Genomic DNA, 24,831 nt, shown 5'->3' with positions numbered 1-24,831 from the left:
GGGGCTCGGCCGCGTGCTGGGCGGCGCCGTTGAACGTCGCCCTGAGGGAGGCGCTGCGGAGCCGAGCGGAGCCTTTTCCCCGGGGAGCGGGGAGAGCGAGGGGAGGTGCGGCAGCCCAGCTCCCTCTGGGGGCGGGTCTGAGAGGGGCTGGAAATGAGCGAAGGGGGTGTCCTCCTCTGGCCTTCAAAGTGAGTCATGTTCTGTCAGAAGACAGGAGAAAATAAGCGACTCTTGAACACGACTGTGGACGTCCACAGCTAACCTCGTCCAGAAAGAAAAGGGAAACCCACAGGCCTTGTAGAGCTGTCACTGAGTCAGAAAACTGCCCTCGCCAACCTGCCCCATGGCACTGTGATATATAAATAATCGTGATTCGTGAAACAAATGGGTAATTACATCAAAATAAAACAAATGGATTGTAAAACTTAATTGCACCCCCATAAATAAAACAGACCCTCACAAGGTCAAGAGGCCTAAACCCTCCTTACTATCCTAAGAATGAAATATAGTAGAACTTTAAATCTTTAGGCGCCTGTTCGTCCAAGAATGCATGAATTATGACTGGTTGTAGAGATAGCCCTTTTAGCTTTAGCTGTAAGAAACCCCATATATTAAATACTTAGCAAAAACCTGTAGAATGTATATGTATATGATATAATTAATATGTATGAAGTAGCTAAGATAAATACTAAATGTACCCTGTAGTAAGGGTGTGCAGATTTGGGAAACTGGTCCCATTTCTGTCACCCAGCCGGCTGCTTGCTTTTACCATATAATAAACTATTATTCAAAAACTTATAGAAACTCGAGACTTTGTTTATCACAGCACCAACCAGTGACATGGGCAGGAGGGACCAGAGAACGGCCTCTCAGCAACAGAGGGGATGGCATCCTGCGTGCTTTGGAAATTCAAGTGTATTTTATCTCACAATATGTAATCAACAATTAACAATGGAAACACCCTGCTGACTCCCAAAGGAGCAGACTACAATTTCCTGGCATTAGTTGTTTGCTAGATTCAGTAGTCATCTTACTTAAGTACACAACATTAAAGTCCTAACTTTTTTGTTAATTTTTTTAATTTGTATTTAATATCACGTGCTAGGGAGTCCAGAGGTACTGTACAGAACAGGTAGGTAACATCAAGTACATAACTGTATAAATAGCAAGTACTTAATTATTAATATTCCACATTAAGATGTACAGTCCTGGCTAGTTTATAAAGACTGTTTTATTTCATCAAGCATATTGGTTCTTTGCTGCAGTCTCTGAATTTTATTAACTTAGGTACGCAGAGTTGAAACTGTCCTTGAAATAGCGGCTATTATATACAGATGTCATGCTCCTACAGTCTCTCCTAACATCATCTTCCAGTTGGTTTCCTCAACTGTTCACGCATGGTGTGCTATCACATTCTTTTTGCAGACACTGATGCAGCACATCTGCATGCTCACTGACCCACTTGCTGCCATTTAAGGTCCTGTTTAAAGTAATTTCTCCCAAGTGAGTTAGTTTATACTCAGACATATCCTGTTTCTTCTAAGCCAGCATCTATTCTCACAAGATTGTCATGTAAAACAGTTGCTCCCCTATTCATGTCTTAGCTAAATCAGAACTGATTATCAATTATTAATATGTAAGTGCACATAAATATTAATGTTGGCTGCTACTCCAGAACTGTTACTGATGGGAAATTCAATGGGGCAACTAAGATAAAGGTATGTTTTTTCATGGGACTGTTGTGTTTTTTCAAAGAAGCATGTCAGGTACTGCAAACCAGATTTACACAAGATCAACACAACCCTTCTTGACTTATTGAAATGGTATCACAGAGATGTAGGATTACATATTCTTCCAGTATTTTTGCAGATTTAAATATGCTAAGGATAAACTGAACAGTAAAAATCCTCACTTGTGTTTTTCACAGGGGCTGTAAACTGGGCTGCTGCTTTTAATCTGTAAGGAAAAGAGAAGGGGCAGGAGCAGAAATAGAGCAAGAGGAAAAAAATGGTGTGTGCCAGTTACTTTGAAAGCTTGTTGCTCCTGAGCCTGCTGGGAAGATGGGAATATTAGGGCAAGTAATGGCTGGTTTTTGAGGCACTGACTGTCCCAGCAGGAATAGTTATCACCTCACACGCTGCCACCCATGAGTTGGCAATACCAGCAGCAGCAGTGAGGCTTTCCAGCCTCTGGCAGAGGAAGATGGAGTGCTGGACTGCAGCCACTTCACAGATCCCAACAACCTGCTGTCTTAAGCAACTTTGCCTGTGCCTAGAGAGAATTGTGCTTCTGATTGTGGGAAATGAAAGCATAAAGTGGAAAAAACTTTAGCTTTTATCAGTTGTCTCCCAGTTTGCTTGGTGCTGGTAATTACACTACTGAAAATTTCTACTTCATTTGGTATTGTCTATGTCCTTACATGATGATAATCTAGTGTTCTCTCAAATACTTGATATACACAGTAATTATTTTGAAGGGCCAATGACAGGTCTAGCCAAGAGAGATTTACTGTATATAGGGAAATATAAATATTAAAGGTTTAATAGATGTGTGAACAAAATCCATATATACATAGAAAAAACTCACCCCCAACCCAAATGTCTTTTTCTATTTGATGAACTAATTGGAGATCATTTCTTTTTAATATTCTGATTGCCCTCCTAAAGGCCGTAGATTTGAGAAAGCCACACAGTTACACTCCCTGTAGTAGATTTGGTTCAGGAAAGCAGAAAACATTTATGAAAGACAGTATCAATATTGCATGTGTAAAAAATGACCAATTGCACATCTAAATGAGCGTGTAATTCTAATTGCACATGATTTTAGTTTTGTAGTGGATGGCACTTAACAGCAAAGTAATGGGTTTGAGCTGAAATGAAAGGACTCTTGGGTCAGCCTGAGGGCAGACTTGTAGTTGCAAGATTAAAAAGCCACTTTCTCTATAATTTGTTATTCAGTTGTGCAGCCAAATGTAATCAGCCTATTGCATATGTAATTGTGATTTATTTATGAGCACTTTTTTGGGAAACTTTTTTTTTTCCTAAAGCCACTTTTAAAGTAATTTCATCACAAAGCAAAACCAAACATTATTTCCAATGTTATATGCTTTATTAAGTCAGTCAACAGGACACCGAGAGACAAGAATGTACTTGTAAATGTACATATGTGCACACAGAATATTATAGTTGTACTTTTGTGAAGTGGCTGCTTTCAGCTAAACTAGTGACTTGTCCTGTGGAGGCAGCCCAGGGAAAGAATGAAAAAAGTTTTTTATCCCCTGACTGTTCCTAAAGTTGAGCTGTTTAATATATTAATATTCTTCTTTCAATAGATTTGAGAATTCAGAATATTAATCATGGGTAATAATCTTGTTCTTTTTGACTACAGAAACTGTTGAATTAAAAATGGGAAGTTAGTACTGCATTTGGTGCTTACCACATGTAACTAAATAGAGGCTCAAATGTTTATGATCAGCATATAATACTACATACATTCATATATCAAATATATTTTCTTCACATACAAAAATGCTTTCAAATCTATCAACTGTCATGCTTCTCCTGAATTAGGATTTTATATTTTCCTTTAAAATTAATTTTCTGGGATCATTAATTGTAACAGATTCTCAACATTTTCCTTTAATTTCTGGGTTTTTTGAATGTGGAGAAAATCTTAACAACATGGATCTAAGGCACCATACAAGTATCAAAAAAATCCCTAAATGACAGATAAAATTAATTTTATAAATAAATATATAAAAGACCTACGAAAACTAAACATTCATTATTTTGGAGGAGGTTCATCTCTCATCATGGAGGGGTGGCAATACTGAATTGCAGAGGTTAATTATTGCACCTGAACTGAACAGTGCATTCAGGAAGCACTGAATATTCTTAGTAACTGCAGACACTGAACATCAGCATTTCAACTGACCCTATTTTATAGCCTTTGAAACACCAGCTGCACATCCTGCTTCTTGAAAGGGATCCCAGAAGCCACTGGCAGGAAGATTAAGAAGTAGGATGGCCTATGAAACCTGTAGGCTCTGCCATGTCACAGGGTAGCAGGGTCTGCCCTTAGTGCCTGGAGCAGCTCAGGCACTGCTCCCTTCTCAGTGTTGCCCTTTTTTGATGCACAAAACTGTACCTCTGTTGAAGGAACTACCACATGGAGGGCATGGTTCAGATGCAGAGCTTTAGTTTGTTATGATTGCATTGGATAGTGGAAGAAGATGCCATGGGACAGTGGATCCCTAGAGAAGGAAAACTGTAAGACTGCAGCTAACAGCTTGATGAACTTCACTTTGTATAGGAAGCAGGGTATCAGAAAGTATCAAAGCACCTGCTGTTTGCTTATTTTTGTGTATTAACAAAGGCATAAGAGAAAGAAGTTAAGATTTGTGGTCCTGCATAGAATCAATCAATAGAAATTCATCCACATCTATCACTATCCAGAATAAAGTTTCATAATCCATATGCACATGCACATAGTAACAGACAGATTAAACAAACAAAACACCAAAAAAAACCCCCACACATATAGTTCTCTTGTGTGTTTTTAGATATGTACAGGGAAAGAGACTCATGCATTTAATAATAATAATCCTAGAAGAGTTCAATTTGCTTTGGGAGACTGAAATTCGTGGCTTAATACATTTAGTGAAAGTTTTGCACTTCTTTTCTGGGTTTGGGCCAGAATTTCACCTGTTATTTGTATAGATTCCTTTACTCTGAATTCTTACATCTGATAGATATAGCTATCATAGCTGAATTACAAGACCTAAAAGTCTTTATATATGCTGGAGTTAGTCTCTGAATCTGAAAAGAAACTTCAAGAGAAATCAGCTCCTGCTAAAATGGAATGAGGAATTCTGCTTTCCAGTATTTCAGTCATGGGAATTGGTTTTAGTTCTTAGGCTGATTGAGATTGTTGTCATAGCTTTAATACCACGAGTATATATAGGGTCTTATGACTAAGACATTGCTACCTTTAGATTCAGACTAAATCAGCATGATTCAGCAAATGGCACCAAAACTGTACTGGTAAATAAAGATAGAGTAAAATGCGAATAAATAAGTCAGGACCAAGAGCATAAAAGTTAAAAATAAAGGCCAAAGCTTGGAATGTGACATAAGGAAACACCTTGTGCAAAACAGTAGCGATTATAAAAATTACACCCATTAAAACTATGCATTCATGCTTCTCTGGATTGAGATAATTGTTTATGTCACAGGTGTGGAGAAAAATTGTGATCAAAATTGTTGACAACTGTTGACAATTTTAGTTTATATGCCTAATAGGAAATATGATTTCAAATTAATAAAGCTGTTATGTTTCCAAATGTGTGTATGTACATATGAGGGTTAGAATGACCTAATTGAAAAGTAATCCTTCGTAAATTAATCCATTTTTATGCACCCAGATTTGCTTTGTCACCTTGAAATAAATTGTGAAATTACTAAAGGCATATTACCAAATATTGGAATGGAATAATTATGAAGCAGCAGTCGGTGTAACTTTAGTGTGTATTTGATCTTTCTGCATTATGAAATACATCGTCTCTATTTTGGAAGAGGCAGGGGACGAGCCTTAAACTCCTAAAACAGAGTTTGGAGCATACACCTACTCACTGCATAGAGATAATGTGGCTGCTGTGTGTGCTGTCAAAGACTGAGAATGTAAGAAAAAACATCATTCTGTGCTTCACGGTGAGGAACTGCCATCTCCTGCCACGTGAACCAGCATGAGAGAACCAAGGTAGTGTGAAGTGATCTGAGAAAAAGCAGTTCAGAGGAGTGCAGAAGAAAGTCTAGCATTGTAAGCTTTGTCAGTCCACTTTACGGTTGCCTTTTCTCTGCCAGAAATAGCAGTTTCATAGAGTCAGTGAACTAACTCCTGCCTGGGCAGGGACTCCTTGCCATAGAAACTAATTGCCAAAAGCAGGAAAGCTCTGGCAAGAGAAGACCTGCAGTGGGGTGCACTGAGGGAAAGTGAACGCATTGTGTGCCTTGGCTTGGCATTGCCTACTGCAGATCATCCTACTAGAAGCCAGAAACTGTAGTTTATGCTCTGATACACCCATCATTTACTTATTCTCAGTTATCTAGGCCTGCCACTTCACTGTAGCAATGGACCCATCAAATTTCACCTGTTTTTGTAACTCAGGACAGCAGGTTGCTCTGGCTGAGAAGGTGGTTTTTCTCACCTGGATGCTCTTGATCTTACCCCATTATTTACTGTGTGCCTCTGAAACACTGACAAAGGTAGGGAAAAAGCAAAGGTCACCAAACAGCAAATGAGAAGAAGGAACAACAGCGAGTCAGAAACAAAAGAATTGCTGCTGTCATTAACCAAACGTAGGAATAATTAAAAAAAAAAACCAAAACAACAACCCAAACACGAAATCAAAAATAGTACCTACAAATCCTGTTCTGGAACTGAAGCCCTAAAGTCATCCCAAGAATAAAAATTTGATTTTTTGAATATGCAAAAGTTTCTACTTCTGTATATGAATTGGAAAAAGCAATTCACTGCCTGCAAAATGAACAGTTGAAGTCTTTGATGTCAGTGAGAGTAAGCCCCCTAACTGGGAAAAACTAAAAGATTTTCAATTCATCTTATTAAAAATAAAAAGGAAACCTCAAAAACATCAGATCAAGTTCTCATTTCTATGTAGAAAATAGTTTGTTGATCAGTCTCTGAGCATAAGTTTGCAGAGACACTTGGCCCCACAAGGCAGTTACAGATATTCCTTTGTTTTAATTAATAAATCGTACTTTCTAGGGCTTTAGAAGTATTACATTAATAATATGTCTTGGTCTGGAACAAATTTATACCATTACATCATATCCATCTATTTTATAATATTCTACCACAGCTTATATTAAAAGTTTTTAAAAATGCATTTTTATGGAGCTTTAATTTAGATTTAATGTTTATCATATGAATGTAGTGAAAGAAATTCGCAAAAAAGTCTTTATATAAGCTCTAAATAAAAGGACTCAAAGGCTGTAAATATTAAAAGTATTTTTAGGCAAGTATTTTACTTTCCATGCTTTTAATTGCCACTGCCAATCAAAACCAAGGTTTATGAGAAACCTGTACTTTTCTGGAATAATCTTTTAAATAACATATTAATTGCAGTTTAATCAACAAATGTAACACATTTTCAGATTTATTTATTTTTAATCCAAAGTTTTTAATTAAGCACAAAAGCATTTAGGAAGTGTAGATTTTAAAGGGAGTCTTCTGACAGCCATTCTTCACAGAAATCTATCACTAGGATATCAGTTTCAATGAAAATTCATCATGTGAGCTGCTGTGACCCTCTCTCTACTCGTCCCACCTCCCCCAACCAGGGGTAGACACATGTATTTGGAAAGTTAAACACGGCTGTCAGTATCCCATTCTGAACATTATGCATGCGCTGCTCTGGGTCAGGAATTTGTTATCCAGTCTTACCTCATTCCTGGAAAGCAACTTCAGGGTCTCCAGTTGTATCAGTTTCTTATCAGCAATACCATTTTTTGCAGGAGAAGTAAATCCTAACTTGATGATCTGAATCCAAGCAAAGTTAGCAATATGGGCATCACTAAGACTATATTATATAGTTGTACTAAACAGAAAATGTTCTGTCACTCTAGTCAAAGAGTTAGAAATTGTTTTATTCATTAAAGCATATATTCCTCAACAATTTAGAAAATATTATAGACTTAAAAAATGACAGATTCCATAAGTAATAATGGAATAGGAAACTTAGGGTTTAGTCAGCTCATGTAAATATCTCATTAAATCAGCTCACACCAAGGCTTTCTTTCAAGCCAAGATTAGGATCTGTGGTTACTTGAAAATTCCATTCAGGTTTTCCAGCTCAGCTAGCCTGTGCACTTACAAGTGTGAAACTAAAAGCAGTTAATCCTAGTGGGGAGGTAAATTAAATTTCACAAGTATAAACATTGGAATTGTAAATGTCATCATTTTATTCTTCCTCTGCCTACTCTCAGAAATCAAATCAGTATTAGCAACAGTCCAGGTACACTTAATGCTGTATTAAAATACATGAGCTGGGCATATAAAAAATACATGTTGTGGGCATAACAAGATTATGCCTTGTGCAATGGTAATACTGTCTTTTCTGTCATTGCTGGAAGTTCTTGCTGCTGGCACTGTACCAAGGGCTGGCTGCTGTGACAGCCAGGCTGCTTCTCTGGGGTAGAGAAGGGCACTATCCCAAACAGTGCCTCGCTGACTGTGCGTGACACAAACATCACTGTTCCCACGTCCAGAGATGCAGGACAGTGAGCTCTCTGCAGTCTCAACCTGCTCTGTCTTCTTAACAATAAAGCATAGGAAAAGTCAATAATTTGTTTGACAGAGCCTGTCTCCTAAAATGAGATATATCCCAAGGTTTATTCTCACCAATTTTTACTTTGTTAGACTGGAAAAAGCATTATTGTTAAGCTTCCTGCCACAGATTTAATACCAGATCTATACAGTATCTTTTGACTACACCATTTCTGCCTTTGCAAACTGAATTGTAGTATGTTTGTACATCTGGGGGTTTATTATTGATATTAGCTGCTATGTCATGTTTTCCAAAATAGGAAAGAAAACCACATTTTTAAGGTTATGTCTTCTTTTCACGGTTAACAGTCACAAAAGGTGTAATTTGCTGCAAGCCTACAAGTCCATGAAGTCTATTGCCCATCTCTTCTGATCCTGGTGACAGAACATTTTAAGCAAAACTGAAAGTATGTTGACTAGAAATGCAGATTCAAAAGCCTCTGTCCTGTTCAGCAATACATAAATGAGACTACTTTAGTGTTTTTCTAATCAAAATAAAATTCATGGATTTGAGGGTAGCTGTCCTGTTGGAGCTGCATAGCACAGTAGATACACAGTGATGCCTATGGTGACAAGTGTCCCATCAATTGTTTTGCAGCTGGTATGGAGCTGACTGCAAACCAGCTCAGAAAGAGATTAATGCATAACAACTATGAGAAACTTTTGTGTGTGTTTGTGTGTGTGTGTGTATGAGAGCACCAGATCTCTGAGGAAAATCTAAGCTGTTTCATAGCAAACTCCGATTTATTTTGTGGAGGGATGTTTTGTATTGTGCATGCATTTTTAACAATTTCTCTTAGCTTCATTACCTCCCTAGTGTCCAGTTTAGACAATGTAAATATAACATTAAATACAACAGCTTTGTGACATTTATGCATTTATAATTTAAAAAAAAAAAAACCACAAAAATTAAGATTACCCTTGTAGTTCTTGTTTCTTGGTCGTTTTGGCCCTCAGGAGGTGATTCAACTCTACAGTTTATATGGGCTCCCCCTCTGCCTGTGGGTTCTGTCAAGCTCAGGGCATTTCTGCCAGGAACTCCAGGGTCCCTTGGTTACATAGGATAGTGCTGATGGAGGGAACTTGTAGGCAACACAAGTGCGCTCTTTATTTCAGAGGAGTGTTTTGCTGCTACAGATCTTCCAGCTCCCATTACCTGATACAGGGTAGGCTGATATAGACACATTGGTGTAAAAAAGTAAGTCCAGAAGACTAGCTCATAGCCCAGGTTCTCTCCGTCCTCATCCTTTTGCCGCAAAGTCAGGTGGACAGTGATTGAGAGTACTAAAAGCATCTTTGCAGAGATGCTGCAATCCTTCATGGACTAGATAATCGTGCTAAAAGGCATACCATACCATGCCCAAAAAACCACAAAAGCAGCAGTCTGTAAAAAGGTTGGTTTAAGCAGAATTTAATGTAGCTAATAAATTATTAGGTGTTTCTTCCTAATTTTCCATGGTGTGATTTCCTCTGATTCTCTTCCTTGGTCTGACTCTCATGGATTGTGTTTTTGGCCTCAGTTTTGTATCACTATCCCCCTCTGTGCTGCTACTTCATCCTGACACTCCCCTTTATTTTCTTCCTTCATGCTGCCCGATTGCCAACAAAATAGGCTGCAGTACTGGTGGAGGCAGTCCTTTCTTCTTTGAGGAATGGAAGAAGGAGGAGTTACAGGAAAGCCACGTGCATTTCCTGCACCTCCAGAATGAAGGTGCCGGTTTAACCGGTTCAGAGGAAAGATATCCAGCACAAAACAGATATTCTGAAATTTTTAGCTAACTACTTCTAACAAATGTCTACTGAAAGCACACAGGTGAATTTTTTCTAAGCCTCATAACACAGCCATATTTCAGCTCACTTTGGCAGGAGAGATAAAAATGCCAACTGATCCTGCCAAACTGCTCCAAAGCAGGGTGCAGGGATAGCTGGAATTGTAGAGCTATGTGGTTTGATTTAAGCATAAACAGTTTTTCCCCTGGTCTCCCTCCTGGCAAAACAGTACCATTTGAACTGAAACTGCACAGAAAATATACCTGAGACACTTGGAATGGAAAATTTTGTTCTAAAAGATTAATATTTGACATTATAAGCATCAAAACAAGAGACAATTAAAGCTCAGAATCGAAACAATCGAAACATTAGGCAAGTTAAATACTTTTTAAAGCACGCTTTCTACTTCATTGACCTGTCCATCAAAATATCAGTAATGTGTATTTATATTAAAAGGAATGTAAAGTACTCTTTTCTTACTCCTAAGTAAGAAAAGTAAACAAACCATAAATAGCTCTATAGGCTCTTTCAACCCTCTTCAGCACTGATAATTAGAGTGAGCTGAGTAATTTTTGATGGGGGAAAAAAATAAGCAGATAATGCCAGTTTGTCAGACTCAGATTTCTGAAGGGGAGACTTAGGATGACTGCATTTTCAATGAAATACAGCCAGGGAACTCTGGTGAAAACCTGCATGCTCTCTGTGGGCTCATGTGGTGGCTGTTTGGGGTTCCTTGCCATATAGCCTGCTCAGGGCAAGAGGCTCCAAGTCTATAGAACTTCTTGGGAGGTATGTTATACCTTTCAAATTACTGTTTAACACAAACCCTGTATTAAAACATAACATACCTTGAAAAAAACAATCTTTATCTCTCTGAAATAGTTACAAATTATGTTCAGTATGTAAAACTGTATGTTAAGAGGCAAGAATTTGGTATACTTCAAAAGTTTATCTCAAGAAACTGTCAGATACAACATAGTTACAGATATGAAATTAAAAATATCCAAAGAAAAACATGATAATCACATCACAAAATTAAGGAGGACTCAATATACTCCAGTAATATTACATAGGCAAATAATATAAAATTAAATTCTCTACCTATTTCCTATCTAGGCAACTCTGCTAATTTTTTAAACAAACTGAAAGCATGACAAGAAAGATGTATTAGACATGGGTAAGAAACTTCACTAATGAACAGTGAAAGTTTAAAGATGTTGCTTTGGAAATACTAGAAACTGATTCTGATCGTTCTGTGAAGGTAATGTGCTGTATGCCATTTGGTCTGGACCTGTGAGCCTGTTAGCAACTTCCTTCTCACACAGTTTAACTGAAAGCAGTCCTTAGGAAATATTGCAAGAAAAATAAGCAGCATGCCCTCAGAAGTGTTTTTCTAACCTGTCTCTCCATCCCTGCCCCAATTGTTTTGTGTTTGTTATTTTTTTAAGCATTAAGCAATGCACATAAATTTAAGTCAGCTGGAACTATAATCATGTCATAACAAACTTATATAAAGCCATGTAAAAGAGAGAGTATTAAATTTACTTAGAAATAAATTGTTGTTTCTCCATTACAAGACACGCTGTTACTGGATAAAACCCTAATATACAACTGTCCTTATGACCCCATATGTCTCATCCAGTTTTATCTTTTAGCCATTTTTTATAAATGTTCTTAAACCCACTTGATAATCATTTTACTAAGTCATTGCAATGACATACAACTTTGTCATCTGGGTCAGCAATTTCCAATCCGTAGTCAGATTTGTTACTTATGTTCACTAGTTTTAGCTGAACACACTTCTTGCTAATAAACTATTAAAAAGAAACCATAAAACCCAGTTCCAAAGTCTGTTTAGCCTCATGACCTTTTTTTTCCCCCGAAACCAGCCAACATGAATGCCTACAGATGAACAGAAAAAGGAGAGGAAGTGATGGAGGGATACCTCCCTAGTAGACTCTTCCAGATTCCAGTGAAGTGTAACATGAGTTACAAGCAGCTTTATTGTTCTAAAATAAAAGCCCTTTTGTGATTAAAGCTGTAGGAAATTGAGCCTAGATATTGTTTTCTTGTTGGCTCAAATATCCATAACAAAAATCTTGCAAATAACTTAAATCGGATTAAGTTCCTCTCTCGCCTCTCCTTCATGACCTCCAACCAGCCTTTTGCTCCTTCACCTTCAAGCAATCTGCTGCAGCAATTGTACCAACAAAATCATAGAAAGAAATCTGAATTAAGGAAGCACTTTCTAAATTATTTTCAAGCAGGCTTTTGCCCTACAGCAATGGGTGTACAGTGCAGTCGATCGCACTCCTCCAGTACAGCTCTGGTGGTAAACCATGGGATAGGGATGAAGGATAGGTGGAAGGCTGAGGAGTGGGGACAGTTTAATCTGATCTGGCTACTGAAACAAACATGGTTTGTAACCCCACTATAAAGAGAATAATCTTCAGCATGAAGGGGGATTTAATATAATGAGGGTCCAGCTTTCAAATATTATACATTATACTAAATGTTATCATTAGAATTTTCTATTGCAAGTAATTTAGTGACACTCATTTCTCCAACACTGATCTATTTTTCCACAACAAAGGGAAAGTTCAGTCCCTGCCACTGTTAATCCAAATCACACATAAAGAAATTAAGTAGGAAAACAGGATGAGTTAACTTAATGCAGTCAGTCAGCTTGCTCTCAGATTTTAACAGCTAGAAGTGAAATAGATGAACAGCATACTACCTTTACAAAAACATTAAGTATTTCCAAATAGCTGACATGTATTTGCTACATCTTCCCTATTTGAAAATCACTATTTTTGAATAATTTTACTGATGTGTTTCTCAAGCTTGCTTGGAAGACTATTTCACAGATATTTTTAGAGTGCATACTGCATTCAGTGTGGAATTTTTGCTGTTGGAAAAGGCCGTTAGATGGATCTAACATGACAAATTGTCTTGCTGCTACTCACCTACTTATTATTCAAGTCCCTAAAGTTAGTTACAAGGATTTTCTAGTACTTTTTATTAAGCTGCCGCCCTGGCTTTTCCTCTGTTTATGAAGACATAAAATTGTTTGAAAACCACCATCCGTTTCTCAGCAATAACCACTAATGACTCCACAGCTGCTCCAGCATCTTTTCTCCAAGCACTTCACGGTGAAATTCTTATCAGGCTGATTTGAAACCTCTAGCTTCTTTCAACATGCTACTTGTGACAAAGATCTCCTACCACCCCCTAGGCCTCATAAGACAACATATCAACCTGTATGACAGGTACAAACAAAACCAGTAAAAGACTCAGGCATCAGTAGGTTTATAATTAAAAAATTAAACACAGTTTAAGGTCTGAAGTGCTTCCTACTCAAGGACACATAGTTTATAAAAAAGCTCTTTGGTGGGAAGGAGTGGAAAGAGAGCAAAGGGTGGAGATAAAACCTGAAAGCACAGAAGTCCTTAATTGTAAATTCAAGTAACTCCTTCCCACACCTAACACAGAAATAATACCAAGAGGAAAAGACTATTAAAAGGCAACAAAAGCAACAAGTGACTATAAAAACTGAAAGTTCTTCTAGTGGTCAGTATGCACAGGATTTTAATATTTGTGTTTTTTTACTTAAAGCTTAGAGAAGTTTAACAGATTGACATGTAGTTCAGCACAGAACATCACAACTGTCTGCAAACAAGCCTGCTTCACAAATGGCCAGACCTATCTGAGCCCCTTGTAAAGACCCATCAGCTTCTACCATTAATTTTCTTAGCTGGTTAAAATATCACGATTCTGTGTATCCAGCAGTGGTTGAAATGTCATGACACATTTAATAGAAATAACTGCCATGTTTTACTTTGCAAAAGGAAGAGGCAAACCATGCTAGTACCCTGACTGACAAAAATAAGTTACTTTGTCCATATATTGTCCCTTCTGCTCAAAGAAGTTGAGAAGAAAAAAGGAGAAGCACGAGACAAGAGATAAAGTACAGCTTAACACGGGGAAAAAGTGCAAATTCCTTAGATTCATTAAAACATTATACCCAGCCTCTCCCCAACCCCCACTGAAATTACAAAAGCAGTGGATGATTTTCTGTACAGCTCCAGCCTACTGTATTTCAGAATGTGGAGTACAGGCAGTATTTTGAAACACAAAATAACAGAAAAGAGTATTCACAGGTTTAAGATGCGAGCATGTACTGCAAATCCCTACAGCGAAGGGATGTGAAAAGCATTAGAAAAAGATGACAGTATATTACTGTAGTCCATCCATAAGCAATTGACTGATAAAATAATCCCAACATGGGTTTCATCCCTTATATACTTCCTCATTCTTCCCAAAACATCAACCAAAGAGCAATTTATTATTGCTGTCTTATATTCCTGAGGCTGCCATTTGGTAAAAATGCAGAGTTCGCCTTTGCTGTGCAATACCTTTGTGGTTTCTGTATCACACTAGGAAATTCTTCCACTTGTCCATTTTTATTTACATATAAGTAACAAAATACATTAAGTTTGAATAATAATCTTTATTTATTAGTTTATTTGTAAAAGGTACATTGTAATCCTGAGCTACTGCTTTTATACATTTAGCATCATACAAAGACAGGTCATTTACAGTTTGATCATTTACATTTATTGTGCTCCAAAATCCTTATCCGAATATCATTTTGACTTAGCAGGAACATAGATATTTTAAATTACATGTATCCCTGAAACATCCATATTAATTTACCCATCTGACCCCATTATCTAAATTACTACACTTGTCTAAATCACTCAGGACATTCCTTCTGAATTTAGCAAAAACTTGTTTAAAACTATAAAGATGGGCAGTGCAAGAACTGGTCCCTCAATCCTTTGTGAATACATCATTAGAAAAAACTTTCTGTTTCCGTATTCTCTTGGCAAGTCAGTGCTAAATTGACTAGATGTACTGGATGGAATGGTCCAAGTAATAGTTTACTCATTTCCTTATTACAGCAGTTAATGAGAATTTACAGTGTCTCCCTTTGCAGTGACCAGTGTCATAACTCTCCCAAACAGGGAAAATCTGACATGATCAGAGAAAAGTAAGAGGAAACCCATCACCACCTTATTGTCATCTACATGACACTGAAGAATTACAAACCAATTCATACGAAATGCTTCCCTTAGACCCTGTAAAGGAACTTGTACGAATAACTGGAGTTAAGTTCCATAATCCGAGCATGGCTTTTAGGATTTGCCAGTTAAAAAAAAAACAACCACCAAAAAAACCCAAAACCTCAGTCCCAGGATCCTTGAGAAGAACGCATTTATCCTAACTGAAATCCAATCCTGGATAGATGGAAATTTAATTGGACTACCAAAATAGCATCTCTCTACCTGAAAAATCTCCAAGCATACAGTGTTTACAAATGTCTCTCTAGCAACAGTGTCAGTCTTTTAAAGTATACCCATAACTTTCATTTCCTGAATAAGGTCACTATGATCTTAGGCAAAAGGTACAGTAAGCAGTTCAAGCAAAACGCTTATTGCTTAGGTTTTAAAGCAAGCCACTTGAATATAATTTTAGTTAAAATGTGAAGTACAAATGTGAAGCTACTGTAGAAACACTTATAAACACTCTTGCTTTTGAACTTTTACTGATTGTCTAGAAAAATGGCAGACGGATTTTAACATAACAAAGGAAATGTAAAACTTAATACTGACTATGGAAATAAAATTCAACGCCTATAAAGACAGAGTTATGAACATGTAAACACAGCTTTAGTATTCAGAGCTAGGGAATCTAGCAGCAAAACAAACTATTTGCATATTATGTAGTGCAATGAACATTTGTTCTTAGAGACCCCCAGTCTTTAAACTACTTTGAACAGAATGGAATCCTTACAGGAAAGGTTTTAAAAGTGTCCAAGATGCAATATCCAGAATTACTAGACATTCATCTATAACCTAACAATTTCTCTACGCAAAACTGTGCTCTGGATAACTGACTTTAATGGCTCCCCAGTAGCAGGCTCGAATGAGGCAGATTAAACCTAAGAGATAAGCAACAGCCCAAGAAACATATGTTGCGTGAAATCGCCTGGCGAAATCTTGTGTACCAACCTAAAAAGAGAAAACAGAAGTGTCAAACACACAGCACTATCTGCTCTTCAGAGAAGAGCAAGTTATATTAAGGAGAAGCATTTCAGCATCGTTTCAACTCTGGTAAGGGTAAATCAGATATTTTATTAGCTTAATATTACAGAACCATAGGGTAATTGAGCTTGAAGGGGACATGAGACTTCTAGTGCCAACTTCCCAATCAAAGCAGGGTCAACTCTAAGGTCAGACCAAGTTGTTCAGGGTTTTAACCCAGATGGGTCCCAAAAAACTACCACGGATGGAGGCTACATCAGCCTGTGGACAAACCTCGTGGAAAATTTTCTCCACATAGTTTTCAAACTCAGTAAGGTCATGGAAAAAAAAAAAAAGAAAACCATCTCTCACTGTTTTTATTTCTGGTTGTCTTTTTTTTCTTTTAGGGAAACTGGAAAATCCTTCATAACTCATTTAAACTCACATATAAATAATTATTCAAGTTAAAATGCAAGTTAGAGGCCTAATGAGAATTACACACATAAATTCACTGCAGGTATTTCCTCACACGTACTTTTCTGGGATTGCCAGGTAGAAGGTTGGCTCTAGTAACCAGTACCAGATACTGGTAAGCCAGACAGTTTTCCAAGTAGCAGAGCAACAACAGTGTGAGCTTTGTAATTTGTACATAGCTTGTTATCTGGTTTCACTCCTTATAGCTTGTACAAATTACAAATACAAATATTTCTAGCTTTTGGAATCCCATTCACCTCTACTGCAGTGGAACTTACATTCCTGGCTATACAGCAACACGTATTTCTGGAAGCCTGGAAGTTTTAAGAGCTCTAGCAAGAACAAGATGTTCCAGTATTTCTACAGTGAAGTAAACCATTTTTCATAACACTGAAGGTTTTAGACAGACGAAGAGTCAAATTTAACATAAGAACGAAGAAACTTTCAAAGTGCCAGAACAGAACACTTTTTTTTTTTTTTTAGAAACATTTCATTTTTCTGGCTAAGTCCACGGTTTTAATAGAGATGACAAAACCAACACAGCCTTTGGAAGGTTTACTCAAATGCTGGGGAAGGAAGAGCAAGTCAACTGAGAGCGCTCCTTTGAACACGCACCCTCCCACAGAGTTGCAATTACATCCCAGGTCATGACTCACAGTTAATCCAACGCCAATGAAGATGCATATCATTCCAATTGTAATATATGCACAGCAGCGCCTCCGTGGCAGCGCACTTCCAACAGATGAACTGTTAGGAAATAAATAATGTTGTAAATTAAACAGAAATACCCCCATCCAACCAAATGACAAACACCACAAAAACAACCCCTGCCATCAACAGTAACTAAATGAGGGGATGGAAAGAGAATGGCAACACACAACCCTGAGATTAGCTTGGTTGGTTAGAGCACGGTGCTAACAATGCCAAGGTTGAGGGTTTGATCCCTGCATGGGCCATTCACTTAAGAGTTGGACTCAATGATCCTTGTGGGTCCCTGCCAACCCAGAATATTCAGTGATTCTGTGACATACACCATCTGAAGTTTATAAAGTTGTAGGGAAGTTTAAAATTTTACTACAAAGTACAAGACACAGTCCACATTTGTTTTAAAGGGGAACTATTGGTGATTATCTAATACCTAAAAATCTAGGTGCTTACAAGAAAGAGGATGGTGCCACACCTACAGTTTGAGTGTGTCCCACCTCCTGTGCCCACAGCACATCCAGGTAAGTACCTTGAATAGCCTCTGGATTGTAAAACTTAAGTTGGCTTTGCAACTTTTATGTAGGTTGTAAGACACCTTTCGACTTGATTCATCAGCATATGGCCTTAATATATTCACTGCATCTAATTAACTGGAAATCACTTCTACTCCCCCTAAATGTCATTAATAACAATCTTCATTATCCATTTCCTGGAATAGTTCACTCAATACTGTTCAGCAACTAAACTGTCCTGTTTCTTGAAGGTAAACATAAATCATTTTAGTCACAGACATGTAATTTTTTTCCATGTTCAACATCTCCAAAGACTGAAATGCTTTAGACATCTTTAAGTCAGTTTTAGTAACTTCAAAAACATGACAAGTTCTTCTTACTTTCCAATTTCTTTCAGAGTTCTACCACAAGTTACATGAGCTGCACAAATCACTTCTGACAACCAAGGTAAATAAATGCCCTGGAAGTTCTGTCACTCATCATCTGGACTATGAACTTCAGGACAGACAGTTTTGTCTCTACTTGCTGCATCAAGCTATCAGTGTTTCAGTCAAACAGAATATAAAATGCAAATAAAACATTATTTACTACAGGTTAGAAAAATTATTTCAGAAGCTTAGCATTGTTTAGGAAATACATCTTGAGTCACACATCTGCAATGACATGCAGCTATACTAATGAGGAAAACAGGAACACGATTTAATTTCATTGAAACACAAGTAAAAGAACTACAGAGGCAGAGGTTCTTTCATAAAAACATGTACCATCTATATTAGAGGTACTTTTGAAGCATCCTGAAGCATGCTATCATTAGTTACTTCATCCCATTCTGGGAGATCAACACACCTTCGGAAATAATGGAATGCTGGTATTCTGTATTCAAGGATGAAGGGAAAGTAATTTTCATCTCATGATAGCTCAACATATTTAAGATAAATGCATAACAGAAAAAAACAGTACTAAACTATTAAAGTAGTACATGCATCATATGACTGACCAAATTTCTGGCTCCAGTTAATTAACCACATAGTAAGGCCTCATATGCTTAGCATGTGACTAAAATTTTTTAAGCATTCATCTTAGAAAGCCTTCAAACAGAGTTTAAGCAGCTTTACTCCAACATTATTTCTTTACAAAGAATTTCTAAAATGATCCAAGAAAAAAAAAAAAAAAACCCAAACCAAAACCACACACCACCACAGTCCTCCAGCTAACACACCGAGCTTCATCTTGCGAGGCAAGAGTTGAAATACAGTGACCACTCAAGTAATTTTCAGAAGAGCAGGAAAAGTTCCAAAGCAGTTCTGCTCATTAATTTCCATGGGGAAATTATTTTTTACCAAAAACCTCAGAATATACATGTGGGATGGAACTGGGGGATGTGTGTGGTGTCATCGGTATGGGAGAATTCCCAGTTGGGGAAATAATGATATCTTACAATCCTCACACACACCTCTACACACTCCCTCAAAAGCCACCCTACAGCCATTCCAGAAAAAAGGATATGTTGTCCAATTCCAAGTTACATGAGGAGAAAAATAATCAAATCAAAATGCACTTTTATAAAAGGGGAAAGCAAGGAGATGCTTGCCAAACTGACCTCAGATTCCCTCCTTTGCAGGATTTCCTGGCTACGCACTCAGAAAGTTAATTCTATTACAGAGCTGGATACCGTCAGATAAGCTGGTAGAAATGTCATGTTCAATACACCTAAAACATGCATGATATTTACCGTGCTGTGTATTTCACATAGAGGCAAAGTTAATTCTGGGAAAGAGACCTTCAGTTTCAGAGCTGACTTACAATCCTGTTTTTGTAATCATAACATTGCAGGTGCTGTGTGTATTTCCCATCCATATTTCTCTCAAGCTTTGTCTCCTATCCAGGAAGAAAGGCTGAGGGAGAAACCATCACCTCAAATGCCACAAAAAGGAAATGTATAGAATATCTCAATTTAACAGCTTTTCTCTTTCCAGAGAAAGCAAACATGAAATAAGTATATTAAGTTTCTACAGTCACATGACAGACCTGGGAATATTTAGCAATCCAAATAAACCATAATTCATTTTTCACCTCCTGACAGTAATACTAGCCACTGGCCCACTCTAAATAGTGAAGTTTCCCTCTACCCACACCAAATTCCACATAAAAACCCCAAACTAACTTTGAATAAAGAAAGCTAAAATTCTACCTCAAAACCTACCAACTGCGACAACTTCGACAAGCACATTTGGAAATCTGGGATCAAAAGAACATTTTCATATCACAGAAGCAGCCAATTAGTTCCACCGTGGGAGTATGAGGGAACTCACTACAGAGCTATCCAGAAGGCAGTGGTTCTTTGTTTCTGAGCTGCTGCTGAGGAAGCAAAGGCACCTGCCAGACCTTTGGGCAGCAGCAGCAGCAGATATAAAAGACATCAGAGCCAATTTAGCACTGAGTAGTAATTAAAAGAGGGGAAAACCACCACAAGGGACAAAGGCTATAAAAGAAGTACCACAGGAAAGAATGCTGGGTCTCTTGTGCTCTAAATAACAGGAACTATAGCCAGGATTTCAGACATGCTTTCAGGAGGGTTTTTAAGAGGAAAATCAAAATGCCAGTATTTTGAAGGTGAATAGCACTGCTGAAACTAGCCTCCATAGTAGTGATGGGGTTCCAACATCTCTCTCTTTCCTAAAAGTCCTGCAGTCTTTATGGAGCAAAGGTGTTATAAATTCATTAGGGTTCACGGTTTTGTCAGACTGTAAAAAGTAAAGTAGGTAGGTTCTAAAGGAAAAAAGATTTGAAATTCTGAAATAATAACTTGTAGCATTCAATTCTCTTTCTAGTAACTGAATTCATGATCCTGAAATTTCTAGATGATTTAATATACAGCTTGGGAAAGAGAATGGCAGACATTAAAAGAACATTAAGAGAACATAAAAGAAAAGTTTCTTCATCATTAAACAAGAAAAATACCAGAAGCCTTCCTTTAAATCTCTCGCTTTTTTGGGAAACAGGCTGAGAAACATCTGCTATTTTGCAATCAGTAAAAAGTAACAGTTTCTCTCTCATTCCTAGGTGTCACTATAAAATAAAGCTGTATCATAACAATTTACTCATTAGCTACATTTGTTGTCCCAAAGCAGTGGATAATGTGCAACTAAGGGCTTGAGACAGGCTGAACCACTATGCACTGAACCACTAGGGCTTCTGCAAACACCTTACCTATATTGGCATGCAAGGTTTACAGCCTACTTCAAAGACATTTGGTCATTTACTAAATAAGTGATTTTATTCTCTGCCTCACAATTAATTTCCCGTATTTCCCAAGTTATTTTGCAAGAGAAAAAAAGTATGTCACAAAACAATAAAGTTGTAACCACAATGATAGCACATAGATAGGACTAAAAACAAACAAGAAGATCCTATTTCCCCCAACATCCAGATATGAAAGGTTCCTTTGTTTACATACTCTAAGGCACGATTGCTTTATTTTTCCCTGAACATTGTTTCATTATTGACCTTTTCATGTAATAACTCCTGATCTCCCTGCAGTTTTAAAAGACATTCTTAATATTAAGATCTAATTTCCATCAACCAAATAGAAGGTCACAAACAAACAATTTGCAGAGATGCACTGCACTTTTAAAAACATTTGAAACAAAGTTATGAAAATTATTTGAGAATCTAAAAGTCTCAGCTGATGCTTCCTTGAAAAACTTACTGTTGCAGTCATTCAAGGTGCCTTGTGCCTTAGTCTACACTATCCTTTTTTCAGTGACAGTCATCCACTGAGTCAACAGAAGGAATGAATAGTTTCACATCTGACCACTCAGCTACTAAAGAAAGAAGCTTTGCATTAATAAGCTGAAATAAAGAACCCCACATTCTCTTCTAACTACTTGGCTACAACGACCTCTGACAAAGGCCCGAGAAAAAGCAGGTCACCGCAGTTATTTATTCCATCATCACGACTCAAACCTCTGTCTCACCTATGCTGTGCCCTAAATTCAAGTGTTAAAAATGTTTATGCTGCTGGAAGTGCAGAACTCCTGACCATCGCATCTCAAATGCGGGAAAACACCAAGCAACTCATTCAAGGCTAAATTACAATATTCCACAGTTTGCATCCTCAGCCCAAGGACAGACATGCCCACTTGTTAAAATTAGTTTTGTATTCTGCTGTACAGTTGCCAGACAAGCTGTAATTATCACAAATTGCACTGCAGAGAGGCTCCCGTTTCCTTACATACAGATAGCATGCTTTCCACTTTATCGACAGAGATACTAAGAAAACCTTAGACTCCAGCTGGAATTTAAAGTACAAGCAACATTAATCAACAGAAGACAAACCAAAAGATCACATGGTGTGACTTTTCGACTGTTGCTTGGAGTATGGTTTATTTTGCTGCTGTTATTGTTGGAGTTGGGTTTTTTTGTTTGGTTGTTTTTTCCTGGAGGTTTTTGTTTTGCCTTTTTTTTTTAAGATTAAACAGTAAATAATTTTGTACCTAAGGAGAGTCAGCTATCAAGAGTGACATGATAAAATATAAACATAGTTGCTATTAGTTTGAAAACAAACCAAACAGCAAAACATCAGCCCCTCCCTCAGGACTGAAGAGACTTAATGCAATTACAGTCCTTAAAAAATCCCTGAAGCATCTCACCAAGACTGAGTTTATTTGACTTAAGCAAACTAGAACATATCCACTACTACACACATGATCGGTTACAGCCCTGAGGTTAAACACAGCACTAGACTTCTGTGTTTAGTGCTTCTAAACTTCTCTATCAAATACTCCAATAAAAAGACTTCAATCACTGTTGAAGGCCAGGTCATGCCCATACCTACAGTACATTTATGCTAAGCCTTATGCTTCCTCAGGGACCTGCTAGTTGTCCTACAACATTCAACACAGCTGTGGTTCTCCATTCCCAGTGGAAAACACATTTACTCCTTCAACTGGAAGTCACACTTGCCTGTCAAAGGAAGACCAATATTTAAATAAATCAGCAGTATGCAAAAGTCTCTGAAGTAATACATAAGTCTTATTTCACATCCTGTGGTTGAGTTAGTGTATGTTAGTAGTGTAGTTTTCAGCAACAATTCAAACTAAGTATTCCTGACCTCAAATAATAAAGGCCAAATACTCAAAAAGAGAGTTCCAAACAAAAAAACAAAACAAACTCTTACAGCTCTTGTATTCTAACTTTTCTTGTTCTCATTAAATAACAAATGAGTAGACAAGTTATTTCACAGTAATTCATAAACATTAAACAAGCTAATGCATTAGGATGCTTAACACAAGTTCGTTATTGAGTTTATAATATCAGTAAAACCTCTTTCAAATTAAGATTAGTTCCTTTCCTCCTTTTACAATAAGGCAGGTAAAGTTCTAAATTTAAAGATGACATATGATTACTGCTGCATGAAAATGTAAAATGTCAAGGACATAACTTGTCAGTTTTAGCACCCATTCCTGCCTATTGTTAGTAGCTTATTTTTGCCTCTATCAATTCAATCAGACTTTTCATAAATGCAGGTTGGATTTGTCAGAGTTACTGATTTGTGCATAAAGAGTGGAGAATTCATGTGCACGCAACATGCGCTTTAGCCTTGAAGTTCAGATGAGCACGGCAAAATAATCAGCACAGCTAACATATTTTACTCCAAAGACTTTTACAGAAGAAACACTGGCAACTTCACAGTAATTTACATAACCTTGTTTTCAGAAAACTTACATTTTTTTGCAGTGTGGGCATTTTGCTAGTGTGTTAAACCTCAGTTCCATCCACTGTAAAAAGAAAAAAAGAAAAAGGTTGAAAAATTGACCTGAAAAAATGTTTATTGTATTTAATCCTAAATGTCACTAGGAAAATATTTTGCTTCTCAGACTTCCTTTGACTTGTTTCTTGCTTTCTTCCATAAATGGGATGCCCTTTTGTCAGTGGCAACATAGGATTGGGATTTCCATGTGAGCATTTCCCATGACTTGCCTTAGTATTACAAAATTCACTTGACGTAATGTGGTTGCATCCACAGGCATACTATGGGCAACATTATAATACTGGTTTTTTCTCTTACTTAACAGCTATGAATATACCCTAAATCAAAATAACTATGTTTTCTTTGGCACAATTACAAATGGGAGCATTTTCCCATCTTTCCCCAATCCTTGCATCATTTGTGAAAACTAAGTTATGGGTGCACAGAAAGATTAGCTAAAGAATATTTTAGAAAGTAGGCATCTAAGTTTTATATTGTTAAAACAGAGAACACTGTTGGCTTATGTGACTTTTAAAAAGATGATATATAAAACTGTACGTGGTATGGTCATAACCTTCCATGCACGGACAAAAACTTATGTGGGAAACAGCCTTAGTGAAAGTAGTGCCTAAAACTACCTCTACCAGGGGATACATAGTGATATATTCATTTAAAAACAGCATGTTCTGTTAAATTTCATTCTGTGATAACAGAAGTACTAAACAAGCATTTTAAACATGTTTGCCTTGATCAAGGGGATAAGGTTATTTTTCTTCACCCTTTAAGAAGTTATAATTGCAGCTCTCTTCTGTTGCCTTTCTCAAGTGGAGGTTAGTTCACAGTTTTCCTGGTGAAATATAGTTCTCCTCTCCCCTCCCTTCTGGATTTAAGCAAAAGTCACACTGCAAGTTAATAGCAGGGGAAGAAGCCACAGTGCAGATCACCAGTGCCTCACCTCCATTAGGATCTGCCTTATCTCTGTGAGAAATCTGAAGTTGGCCTACTGAAGTGAATAGTTATAACTGCTAGAACCACAAATCAAAATCAAAGCCTGCCCTTGCATGGAAAACAGGACCAGCCTACAGCACAGCACCATTTAAACTAAGAAAATATTTATGATTTTATGTGTAAAGAAAGAGGATGTGTCTTCTCAAGCCTTGCCAGTATCAGCGGATTTTGCTATAAAGTT

The 24,831-nt window shown here is 37.4% G+C and overlaps 1 protein-coding gene and 1 long non-coding RNA gene across 2 annotated transcripts in view; one reads left to right on the top strand and one right to left on the bottom strand.

Annotated features, from left to right (window-relative positions):
* Window positions 1-39: 39 nt before the first annotated feature.
* On the top strand, window positions 40-18,479 carry LOC116790574. Its single transcript, XR_004358408.1, has 3 exons — window positions 40-188; window positions 3,946-4,017; window positions 18,288-18,479. It is a non-coding gene; the product is annotated as an uncharacterized LOC116790574 (long non-coding RNA).
* PIP4P2 (phosphatidylinositol-4,5-bisphosphate 4-phosphatase 2) overlaps window positions 14,604-24,831 on the bottom strand; it is a 24,383-nt gene continuing 14,155 nt past the window's right edge. The window contains exons 5-7 of the mRNA XM_032695667.1: window positions 23,618-23,670; window positions 17,330-17,420; window positions 14,604-16,187 (exon numbers count right to left, since the gene is read on the bottom strand). Of these exons, the coding sequence (XP_032551558.1) occupies window positions 16,044-16,187; window positions 17,330-17,420; window positions 23,618-23,670 (288 nt within the window). The 3' untranslated portion in view covers window positions 14,604-16,043. The remainder of the gene's footprint in view (window positions 16,188-17,329; window positions 17,421-23,617; window positions 23,671-24,831) is intronic.

This window comes from Chiroxiphia lanceolata, chromosome 1, assembly GCF_009829145.1.
Source record: "Chiroxiphia lanceolata isolate bChiLan1 chromosome 1, bChiLan1.pri, whole genome shotgun sequence".
NCBI lineage: Eukaryota > Metazoa > Chordata > Aves > Passeriformes > Pipridae > Chiroxiphia > Chiroxiphia lanceolata.
The sequence above is the reverse complement of the archived record's forward strand: the minus strand, read 5'-3'. Positions and strand labels throughout refer to the sequence as shown.